This window comes from Saccopteryx leptura, chromosome 5 (assembly GCF_036850995.1).
Source record: "Saccopteryx leptura isolate mSacLep1 chromosome 5, mSacLep1_pri_phased_curated, whole genome shotgun sequence".
Classification (NCBI taxonomy): Eukaryota; Metazoa; Chordata; class Mammalia; order Chiroptera; family Emballonuridae; genus Saccopteryx; species Saccopteryx leptura.
The window spans coordinates 163938211-163950900 of NC_089507.1; the positions used below are offsets into that span (position 1 = coordinate 163938211).

Sequence of the window (12690 nt, forward strand, 5' to 3'; positions counted from 1 at the left end):
CCCGGGTTCGATTCCCGGCCAGGGCACACAGGAGAAGCGCCCATCTGCTTCTCCATCCCTCCCCCTCTCCTTCCTCTCTGTCTCTCTCTTCCTCTCCCGCAGCCGAGGCTCCATTGGAGCAAAGATGGCCCAGGCGCTGAGGATGGCTCTGTGGCCTCTGCCTTAGGCGCTAGGATGGCTCTGGATGCAACAGAGTGACGCCCCAGAGGGGCAGAGCATCGCCCCCTGGTGGGCATTCCGGGTGGATCCCGGTCGGGTGCATGCGGAAGTCTGTCTGACTGCCTCCCCGCTTCCAGCTTCAGAAAAATACAAAAAAACAAAAACAAACAAAAAAAAACCCTGGGCTTCACCAGGCTTCAGGCGGTGGCACAGTGAATAGAGGGTGAGATTGGGATGCAGAGGACCCAAGTTCCAAATCTCAAGGTCACCAGCTTAAAACAAGGCACATATGGGAGTTGATGCCTCCTGCTCCTTCCCCTTTCTTACTTTCTCTCTTTCTCCCTCTCTCTTTAGATCTCTAAAATGAATAAATAAAGTCTTAAAAAAAATTTTTTAAATAATATATAAAGTGCTTAGGCCTCGCTTAAGCGAGGTGGTGGCGCAGTGGATAAAGTGTCAACATGGAATGCTGAGGTCACCAGTTTGAGACCCTATGCTTGACTGGTAAAGGCACATGAGATAAGCAATCAATGAACAACTAAACTAAAGTGAAGCAACTATGAGTTGCTACTTCTCGTCCCCCCAACTCCTGTGTCTGTAAAATCAATAAATTCTTTTTTTTTAATTTTTAAGAAGTGCTTAGCACACACCTTGTGGGTACAATAAGCAGAGTTGCTATTATTTCCTAATCTTTTGATGTAATTAATATCTACTTTAAGATAAATATTTACAAGTAAAATGGCTGTTAAGAAATAGGAGTGTTTCAGGGTACAGAGAGAAAGAGGTTCAGAGAAAGAAAGCTCTAGGAAATAGCATAAATAGGCCAAGACTTGAAGAAGTAAGTTAGCCAAAAGATTTATGAGTGTTTTTAGTTTGCTTTTACTTATTTTGTTTTGGGTGGTAGGAAGCAAGAGAATTAAATGTACAAAGTTAGGAACCTGTAAACTTTCTTTTTTTTTTTTTTAATTTATTTTTTACAGAGACAGAGAGTGAGTCAGAGAGAGGGATAGACAGGAATAGACAGGAACGGAGAGAGATGAGAAGCATCAATCATTAGTTTTTCTTGCGCGTTGCAACACCTTAGTTGTTCACTGATTGCTTTCTCATATGTGCCTTGACCGCGGGCCTTCAGCAGACTGAGTAACCCCTTGCTGGAGCCAGCGACCTTGGGTTCAAGCTGGTGGGCTTTTGCTCAAAGCAGATGAGCCCGCGCTCAAGCTGGCAACCTCTGGATCTCGAACCTGGGTCCTCTGCATCCCAGTCCGACGCTCTATCCACTGCGCCACCGCCTGGTCAGGCTAAACTTTCTTTTAAGAGCAAATGTAGGCCTTGGTCGGTTGGCTCGGTAGAGCGTCAGGCCCAGCGTGTGGATGTCCCAGGTTCAATTCCTGGTCAGGGCACACAGGAGAAGAGCCCATCTGCTTCTCCACTCCTCTACCTCTTGCTTCTCTCTCCCTCTCTCTCTCTTTTCTCCTTCCCTTTCTGCAGCCATGGCTCAACTGGAGTGAGTAGGCCCCAGGCACTGAGAATGGCTCCATGGCCATCACCTCAAACACTAAAAAAATGACTCTGGCCTGACCAGGAGGTGGCACATTGAATAGAGGGTCAGATTGGGATGCAGAGGACCCAAGTTCCAAACACCAAGGTCACCAGCTTAAGCATGGGCTCATCCAGCTTGAGCGCGAAATCATAGACATGACCCCATGGTCACTGGCTTGAGCCCAAAGGTCACTGGCTTGAATCCCAAGGTCACTGACTTGAGTAAGGGGTCACTAGCTCTGCTGTAGCTCCCTAGTCAAGGCACATATGAGAAAGCAATCAATGAACAACTAAGGTGCCACAGCAAAGACTTGATGCTTCTCATCTCTCCCCTCTTCCTATCTGTCTGTCCCCAGCTATTTCTCTCTCTGTCTCTGATGCAAAAATAAAAAAAACTGACTCTGGTTGCAACAGAGCAAGGGCCCCAGATGGGCAGAGCATCACCCCCTAATGGGCTTGCTGGTTGGAGTCTGGTCGGGGCACATGTGGGAATCTGTCTCTGCCTCTTCTCCTCTCACTGAAAAAAATTTTTCTTTAAAAAAGAGCAAATGGAAGTAACTAAAAGACTTTTCCACTTGGGGGAAAAGGAGACCTGGCCAGAACTGCTATCTTTAAAATCATCCAACTATGGAACAGAGACTAGAACTGGGGACTAGGGAGTTAGATATAGACTACTGTGGAGGCCACTAAACTAGTCTAATGAGATGATGATGGCTTGCATTATAGTAAGGACACTGAGAATGGAGAAAAACTGATTCTACACACATACACACACATACACACACACATTTTTTTTTATGGGAGAGGAGGGGAAACAAACTCCTACATGCACCCAGACCAGGATCCACCCAGCAATCCCCATCTGAGGCTGATGCTTGAATACTGAGCTATTTTCAGCGCCTTATGCTGATGCTTAGACCAACAGAGCTATCCTCAGCACGCACAGCCAACACTTGAATCGAGACACTGGCTATAGGAGGGGAAGAGGGAAAAGAGGGAAAAAAGGGAAAAAAGGGGAAAAAGGGGAAAAAGGGGAGACAGGGGGGAAGAGAAGTAAATGGTTGCTTCTCCTGTATGCTCTGACCAGAAATCAAACCCAGGACATCCACACGCTGGGCCAACATTCTATCACTGTGCCACCTGCCAGGGCCTAATTCAATATATAAGAAATAATTTAGGCCTGGCCTGCAGTGGTGCAAAGGATAAACTATCAACCTGAAATGCTGAGGTCGCCAGCTGGAAATCCCAGGCTGACCCAGTCAAGGCCCATATGAGAAGCAGTTACTACGAGTTGATGCTTCTGCTTCTCACTCCCCCCTTTCTCTCTCTCTCTCCACTCTAAAATCAGTATTTTAAAAAATAAATAAATATATAAAATTTTAAAAAATGAAAAAGGAATGGAGATCAGTCCTGGCCAGGTAGCTCAGTTGGTTACAGCATTGTACCAATATGCCAAGGTTGTGGATTTGAACTCTGGTCAGTGCACGCACAAGAAATCAACCAATGAATGCATAAATGAATAGAACAGCAAATCAATGCTTCAATCACTCCTCCCCTTCCATTCTCTAAAATCAATCAATCAATAACTTTTTAAAAAGAGGTAATTAACCTGACCAGGCAGTAACACAATAAATAGAGCGTCAGACTGAGACACAGAGGACCCAGGTTAAAACCCCAAGGTCACCAGCTAAAGCAAAGGCTCATTCAGCTTGAATATGGGCTCACTAGCTTGAGTGGGGGGGATCAATAGCTTGAGCATGGGATCATAGACATGACCCAATGGTCACTGGCTTGAGCCTAAAGGTCGCTGGTTTGCGCAAGGGGTCACTGGCTCAGCTGCAGCCCCCTGGTCAAAGCACATATGAGAAAGCAATCAATGAACTAAGGTGCTACAACAAAGAATTGATGCTTTTCATCTCTCTACCTTCCTGTCTGTCTGTCCCTATCTGTCTCTCTCACTTAAAAAAAAAGGGCATTATTAAAAAGCATAACAAACAATATAGTACAAAAGACTAGTCTCAGGTTTCTAGCTTGAGCAGCTGGTACAATGGTGATCCCACTTACAAGATAGAAATACTGAATAAAGGGTAGGTATTAGGGAAGGGCTGATGAGTTCCATGTTAGACATGTTATGTTTGAGGTACCTGTGTGGACATGCCCAGGAGATTGCTGGACATACAATGAACTGAACATGAACAAAGGGTAACAGACATAGGTTTGATGGCAGCTAAGCCAACAAATAAGTAGCTCGCAGTTAGAATGAAGAGATGCAAGTGGAAAGCTGTGTAGGTTAAAAAATATAATTTAGGCCTGACCAGGCGGTGGCGCAGTGGATAGAGTGTCGGACTGGGATGTAGAGGACCCAGGTTCAAGACACCGAGGTCGCCAGCTTGAGTGCGGGCTCATCTGGTTTGAGCAAAAAGCTCACCAGCTTGGACCCAAGATTGCTGGCTCAAGCAAGAGGTCACTTGGTCTGCTGAAGGCCCGTGGTCAAGGCACATATGAGAAAGCAATCAATGAACAACTAAGGTGTTGCTACGAGAAGCTGATGATTGATGCTTCTCATCTCTCTCCGTTCCTGTCTGTACCTATCTATCCCTCTCTCTGACTGTCTCTCTCTCTGTCCCTGTAAAAAAATTAAATAAATAAATAAATAAATAAATAAATAAATAAATGCCTGTGGTGACACAGTAGAACCTGGAACACTGAGGTCACTGGTTTGAAACCCTGGGCTTGCCTGGTCAAGGCACATATGGGAGTTGATGCTTTCTGCTCCCACCCCTTCTCTCTCTCTCCTTTCCAAAATGAATAAGTGAAATCTTTTAAAATATAAAAAGTATAATTTAGTTTATTTGGCAAATAAAAAAAAGTTTTTAAATGCTGTATTTAAGGTAATTTTATTCAAAATGGAGAGTGACAGGAAAAAGTCACTTTCTTAATTTGGCAACTCCTATTTTACTGAAACTCCCAATTTCTGAGCAAATGACTGATAGGATGAAAGCTGTATTTAGGAAAGACAGGCCCTCCCTGGCCTGTGGTGGCGCAGTGGATAAAGTGTCAACCTGGAACACTGAGGTCGCCGGTTCAAAACCCCAGGCTTGCCTGGTCAGGGCACAAATAGGAGGTGATAATTCCTGTTCCTTCCCCTTTCTCTCTCTCCTCTCTAAAAAAAAATGAATAAATAAAATTCTTTTTTAAAAAAAGGAAAGATTGACTCTCATATATTAGATTAAAATCAACCTCTAAATTGTTTACCCAATATCTTAGTTCCTCAAGTAGACTAAAAAGAACCTTTCTTTTATTTTATGTTCCACTAACCTTTACAAAAAACATACTAGACAAAGCAATAATGGAAAAACTTAATTTCTACAAACTACTAGCAATATAATTAAAACTTTTTCACTACCCCAGACTTTGTTTTAGGCATTCTCCCTTGGACATGATTCATCATTTTCAACTCCCGGGTTTCCAAGGAGTGTATATACCAAATCTACACATACTGTGAACTGAGCAAGGTACATGACTTCAAAAACTTTCACCAGAAGTACACATACACTCTACCACAAGGGGGCACTGAAACTGAATCCAAACCCTGGAAATTCGAAACCCTGGGCTTGCCTGGTCAAGGCACATATGGGAGTTGATGCTTCCAGCTCCTCCCCTCCTTCTCTCTCTGTCTCTCCGCTCTCTCTCTCTCTCTCCTCTCTAAAATGAATGAATGAATGAATGAATAAATAAATAAATAAATAATAACCAACTAAGGTGTTACAACGTGCAATGAAAAACTAATGATTGATGCTTCTCATCTCTCTCCGTTCCTGTCTGTCTATCCCTTTCTCTGACTCTTTCTGAAAAAAAAAAAAAAAAAAGCATTTGTCTCAAAAAATAAAAGAATTCTTTTTTAGCAAGTGAGAGAGACCGACAGACAGCCAGGAAGAGAAAGAAATGAGAAGCATCGACTCTTACTTGCAGCACTTGAGTTGTTCATTGATTGCTTTCTCATATGTGCCTTGACCAGGGGGCTCCAGCCAAACCAGTGACCCCTTGCTCAAGCCAGCGACCTTGGGCTCAAGCCAGTGATCAAGAGGTCATGTCTATGATCCCACACTCAAGCCAGTAACCCCGCACTCTAGCTGCTGTGCCCGTGCTCAAGCCAGGAACCTTGGGGTTTCAAACCTGGCCTCAGCATCCAAGGCCAATGTTCAATAGACTGCGCCACCGCCAGGACAGGCTCAAATTTTCAAAGATCTGAGAAACACCCAGCACAGCAAAAACCATTTTATTATCTTTCTTCTGGTCAAGGCACATATGGGAGTTGATGATTCCTGCTCCTCTCCCCCCTCCTCTCTCCCTCTCTCTCTCTCCTCTCTAAAATGAACAAATAAAAAAATATTAAAAAAAAAAAAGGCCTGACCAGGCGGTGGCACAGTGGATAGAGCGTCGGACTGGGATGCAGAGGACCCAGGTTCGAGACCCTGAGGTCGCCAGCTTGAGCACGGGCTCATCTGGTTTGAGTGAAGGCCCACCAGCTTGAATCCAAGGTCGCTGGCTCCAGAAGGGGTTACTCGGTCTGCTGAAGGCCCATGGTCGGGGCACATATGAGAAAGCAATCGATGAACAACTAAGGTGTTGCAACGTGCAATGAAAAACTAATGATTGATGCTTCTCATCTCTCTCTGTTCCTGTCTGTCTGTCCCTGTCTATCCCTCTCTCTGACTCACTGTCTCTGTAAAAAAAAAAAAAAAAAAAAAAAAAAGGTAAGAGGCAAGGCAAAATAAAGAAGGGAAGGAAGTACAGGAATGGGAGAATAGGAGCACAGATTAAATTTCACTCACTTCCTAATTTATTCACAGCAATCCTAATGACTCAGAGCGCTTTGGGGAGGGTATTTGAGACTCGTTGAACATATGACCTACTGACTGTCTATAGACAGGAACTGTGCTGCCAAAGGGATTGTGATTTAATAGTCAGTTTAGAGTTAAATTTTTGTTTTTAAGCGAAAGAGAGAGAACAGACAGAGCTTCAGGAAGGGAGAGAGATAAAAAACATCAACTCGTACTTGTGCCACATTATTGTTCATTGATTGCTTTCAGATATGTGCTTTGACCAGGGGGTTCCAGCTGAGCCAGTGACCCCTTGCTCAAGCCAGCGACCATGGGCTTAAGCCAACAATCATGGGTCTTGAAGAAAACTGGCTTAATTTTATTTATTTATTTTTTTGTATTTTTCTGAAGCTGGAAACGGGGAGGCAGTCAGACAGACTCCCATATGCGCCCGACCGGGATCCACTCCGCACGCCCACCAGGGGGCGATGCTCTGCCCATCCGGGGCGTCACTCTGTCACGACCAGAGCCACTCTAGCACCTGGGGCAGAGGCCAAGGAGCCATCCCCAGCGCCCGGGCCATCTTTTGCTCCAATGTAGCCTTGGCTGCGGGAGGGGAAGAGAGAGACAGAGAGGAAGGAGAGGGGGAGGGGTGGAGAAGCAGATGGGCGCTTCTCCCGTGTGCCCTGACCAGGAATCAAACCAGGGACTTCCGCACGCCAGGCCGACGCTCTACCACTGAGCCAACCGGCCAGGGCCTGGCTTAATTTTAAATACATACAAAAACCAAGACCAGATTGACTTACATTATGAGTCTTCGGTTTAAGAACCAGTATTTCCTCCGACTTCTGTCATATCCAATAGGTTCATGTCGAATATATGGTTTATTTTTTTGGATTTCAGCAACACAGTCAGTCACACCAGGCACCTTATGTGCGACACAGACTTCACACTGCCACTCATCCTCTGGCACCTCCTCGAGAGGTGGTTTCACACATTCCAAATGGTACACTGCTGAACATGTCTCACAGCAGAGCAAGTCCCCAAGTTTGTGGCAAACCCTACAATGGTCATCATACTGGATCACCCCTTCAGACATCAACTCCTCACGAGCAATATTTGTGGTAAGGAACTGATCGACTAAGAACTGAAGAACTTTGATTTTGTTCTCTACTGGGCCATAAGGATAATCCTCTGCTTCTTGGTAAGGAAGCACATGATGGTACTCCTTATCGCTCTCACAGTACACCCGCAGCACCTCTGGCCACGTCATCCCGTCTATGAAATACAGCGTGGAATTAACGCTATCTTTCAGGTCAGCAGGTCCAAAGGTAGTATTGGAAGTGTCTTCTTCACGTAAAACTGCTTTCAAAAGCACAACGTGCATCTCCGCCATAAGTGTACACTGTTCTTGACTCACCAAAGCTGCACAGAAGTCCTCAAAGCGAAAAGGAGATAACCTTAAAACAGTGCCAAAGTTCCGCAGTACCTCGTAAATGGCAATAACATTCATTATATGCTCATTAGGCACCATTAAATCCTCAGAGGACTTGGGAAATTCAAGGAGCGGGATGTCTTTTTCTTCCAATATTGGAGAACGAGGCCGATGTACTCTTGGTTTTCGCCTACCTATAAGTAAAAAATAAAATAAAAATTGTATAATTACAAGTCAATACATCAGTTCTACGAATTAAGGGTTTTCCTGTTTGGATATATACCTCAAAAATTATATAAGCATACTTCTATTTTTCTAATAACTTTCAAGTTAAAATAACACCAAGAAGCAATGATTTAGTTCTAATTTTTAAGTCTATAGAAAATCTATACCAAATATAAAAATAAAATCAAAATGAATTCAAGACCTGAAACCATAAAACTCCTAAATGAAAAACTAGGCAGTAAACTCTCTGACACTGCTATTAGTTATATTTTTTTCTAATATATCTCCTCAGGCAACGGTAACAAAAGAAAAAATAAATGGGACTACATCAGATGAAAAAGTTTCTGCACAGCAAACCAAACCATCAACAAAACAAAAAGACAACCTACCAATTGGGAGAAGGTAAATCCCAAATGATACAGCCAATAAAGGGTCAATAGTCAAAATTCATAAAAAACACATACAAAACCAAAAAAAATCCAATTAAAAAATGGGCAGAGAACCTGAATAAACATTTCTCCAAAGACATACAAATGGCCAGCAGACATATAAAAAGATGCTCAATGTCACTAACCATTAGAAAAATGCAAATTAAAACCACAATGAGATTTCATCTCACACCTGTCAGAATAGCTGTCATCAACCAATCAACAAACAGCAAGTGTTAGTGAGGATATGGAGAAAAGGGCATTGTTGGTGGGAATGCAAATTGGTGCTGCCACTTTGGAAAACAGTATGTGGAGGTTCCTCAAAAATTAAAAATAGAACTACCTTGCCTGACCTGTGCTGGCGCAGTAAATAAAGTGTCAACCTGGAATGCTGAGGTCACCAGTTCGAAATCCCAGCCTTGCCCAATCAAGGCATATGTGGGGGGAGCAACAATAAACCCAGGCTTCCGGCCCTGGATGGTTGGCTCAGTGCTAGAGTGTCGGCCTGGCGTGCAGGAGTCCCAGGTTCAATTCCCAGCCAGGGCACACAGAAGCGCCCATCTGCTTCTCCACCCCTCCCCCTCTCCTTCCTCTCTGTCTCTCTCTTCCCCTCCCACAGCCAAGGCTCCATTGAAGCAAGTTGGCCCGGGTGCTGAGGATGGCCCCATGGCCTCTGCCTCAGGCGCTAGAATGGCTCTGGTTGCAACAGAGCAAGGGCCCAGATGGGCGGAGCATCGCCCCCTAGTGGGCATGCCGGGTGGATCCCGGTCGGGCGCATGCGGGAGTCTGTCTGTCTGCCTCTCCATTTCCAACTTCAGAAAAATACAAAAAAAAACATGCTTCCCACTCCTTCCCACACCCCTTCTCTTTCTAAAATCAATAAATAAAATCTTAAAACAAACAAAAAACTACTTTACGATCCATTAATTCCATGTCTGGGTACTTACCTGAAGAAATCCAAAACACTAATTTAAAAGAATATATGCACCCATATTTTTCATTGTTGCATTATTCACAATAGCCAAGATATGGAAGCAGCCTCAGTACCCATCAATGGATGAACAGAAGTGGTACATATATACAGTGGAATGTCATTTATAAAAAATAAAATAAAATCTTAGCATCTGCAACAACATGAATGGACCTAGAGGGTATTATGATAAGTGAAGTAAGTCAGACAGAGACAAATATCATGTGATTTCACTTATATGTGGAATCTGAAGAACAAAATAAACAAAACAGTTTCAGGTTCACAGATACGGACAATAAACTGATGGCTGACAGGTGAAAGGGGGTAAGAGGACTGGGTGAAAAAGGTTAAGGGACTATAAGAAGTACAAATTGGTGGTTACAAAATAGTCACGATATGTCAATAATATTGAGATAACATATATGATGCTAGATGGGTACTACATTTATCAGGGGAATCACTATAAATTAGATAAATTTCCCATTATATTCCAATCTATAAGTAAACTTTTCATTGTAACCAGCTCTCAATTACTTGAGAGGTTAAGTGGTTTAAAGTTAACCATGGCCCTGGCCAGATAGCTTGGTCAGTTAGAGTGACACCTCAAAACACAGAGGTTGCCAGTTCAATCCCTGGTCAAGGCACATACAGGAACAGATCAATGTTCCTGTCTCTCTCTTTCTCTCCCCCTTCCTCTCTCTCTAAAATTCTATAAATAAAAATTTTTTAAATAAAGGTAACCATGATTTTTTTAAAAAAGCATATTTGTGAAAGAGCTAACAAGAACATAAATGAGAAAAAAACCTCTCTATGTAAGATAAACAGGCATGACAGATCTCACATTTTGTCAGCTGTAATACAGAAAAGGCTCTGAACAACCAGACACGAAGTTCTCTGGTATAGCAACCTTTCCTCTGCCAGAAGGACTTCCTAAAAGCCAAACGGACTGGGGAGTTTCACCAGGAAGCACAAGGTGAGGGCTGAGACAGAATGAAGGAAGGAAGGAGGAGGAAGAGAGAAGTCGAGTTCTACTACTGTAAGAAGAAAGGAGGTAAGGCTTCACCTAGGAAGCTAATAACAGTCTACATTTTTTAGCAGGCAGTTAAGCAACTGCAGGCATCTGTTCCCCAATTTATAAGATATGATGTCCAGGATAAATATGTATGTAATTGTATAGCATTTGCATGCTTAGTTTATAACAATCACACACAGCTCCCTTTGAATAAATCTCTGAGGTATTATAAGCCCTGCTATATAAAAAAAGTATTGAAAGAAACATGTTTCTCCTGATGTTTACAGTATAGAAAATGTATTTTTAAATATCAAAAATAATTTTAATGAGATTAATTAACATTAAATTCAATTTTGTACAATTATATTAACCATAATTTGGGGCTGCTGGTACCATCTTAACTGCCTCCTTCCTCCTCCATTCCTTATTCCCATTCCCAAGCTTACTATCATTACTCTCATGAGCAAATTAGAAGAGCACATGGTACCAAGAGAAGAAAGTAGAGGATGAATATAAAAACTCAAGATTTTTGCCTGACACATTATAGTGCAGTGGATACAGTGTAGATCTAAAATGCTGAAGTCCCCAGATTTAAAACCCCAAGGTCACCAGTTCGTCGGCTTGAGCGAAAGCTGGCTGGCTTGAGTGCAGGGTCACAGGCTGGAGGGAGAGATCATTCACATGATCCCAAGGTAGCTGGCTTGAAGCCCAAGGTCTCTGGTTTGAGCACAAGTTCACTAGCTCGGCTTGAGCTCCCTAACTTCACTGGTCAAGGCCCCTATGAGAAGCAATCAACAAACAACTACGCTGAAGCAATTACAATATGATGTTTCATTCTCTCTCTCAAAAATCAATAAATAAAAAGTCAAGATTTTAATTTATACAAAGACTCCCACTATTCTCTCACTGAAGAGTAGAGTTTCCACATAAGAATATACCCATACTTGGGTCCTAGCTGGTTGGCTCAGTGGTAGAGCGTCGGCCTGGCATGCAGGAGTCCCGGGTTCGATTCCCGGCCCGGGCACACAGGAGAAGCCCCCATTTGCTTCTCCACCCCTCCCCCTCTCCTTCCTCTCTGTCTCTCTCTTCCCCTCTTGCAGCCAAGGATCCATTGGAGCAAAGCTGGCCCAGGCACTGAGGATGGCTCCATGGCCTCTGCCTCAGGCGCTAGAATGGCTCTGGCTGCAATGGAGTGACGCCCCAGATGGGCAAAGCGTCACCCCCTGGTGGATCCCGGTCACGTGCATGCGGGAGTCTGTCTGACTGCCTCCCCATTTCCAACTTCAGAAAAATACACACACACACACAGACACACACACACACACACACACACACACACACACAGAATATACCTATACTTTCTGTAGAGAAAAAGTCCAGGAATCACTCTGGGCCAGACACTGCTGGTGAAACTATATAGAAAGAAGCCTTCTCCACCTCAGCAAACTTCACTAAAGTGACACCACCTATATACACAGATGCAATTTCCATAGATTCAATTAAATCACCAAATCACCATACTAGCAAGCATCATGATGGGTAATCCAGTCCATATCACTATCTTCTAGAAATTATGGGACTCATCTGCACAAGTTATAAATGAAAGAGAAAAGGAGTAAAAGGGAAGACGTACCTAGAGGAATACCTTCAAATAAGAGAGTAAAAGAAACACAAGTCGCCTGACCAGGCAGTGGCGCAGTGGATAGAGCGTTGGACTGGGATGCAGAAGACCCAGGTTCAAGACTCTGAGGTCGCCAGCTTGAGCACAGGCTCATCTGGTTTGAGCAAAAGCTCACCAGCTTGAGTCCAAGGTCACTGGCTTAAGCAAGGGGTTACTCGGTCTGCTGAAGGCCCGCGGTTAAGGCACATATGAGAAAGCAATCAATGAACAACTAAGGTGTTGCAACACGCAACAAAAAACTAATGATTGATGCTTCTCATCTTTCCGTTCCTGTCTGTCTGTCCCTGTCTATCCCTCTCTCTGACTCTCTGTCTCTAAAAAAAAAAAAGAAATACAAGTCAGCAAAGATAACAAAACTGTTTACAGAAACAGTCCCTGTGTTCCTCTCAGATGTTTATGAAAAATGCTGTCAAACAGA

The 12690-nt window shown here is 43.6% G+C and overlaps 1 protein-coding gene across 13 annotated transcripts in view; it reads right to left on the reverse strand.

Annotated features, from left to right (window-relative positions):
- BPTF (bromodomain PHD finger transcription factor) overlaps window positions 1–12690 on the reverse strand; it is a 178824-nt gene that overhangs the window by 131038 nt on the left and 35096 nt on the right. For all 13 annotated transcript variants that reach the window (XM_066386496.1, XM_066386495.1, XM_066386492.1 and 10 more), the window contains exon 2: window positions 7328–8150. In XM_066386496.1, the coding sequence (XP_066242593.1) occupies window positions 7328–8150 (823 nt within the window). The remainder of the gene's footprint in view (window positions 1–7327; window positions 8151–12690) is intronic.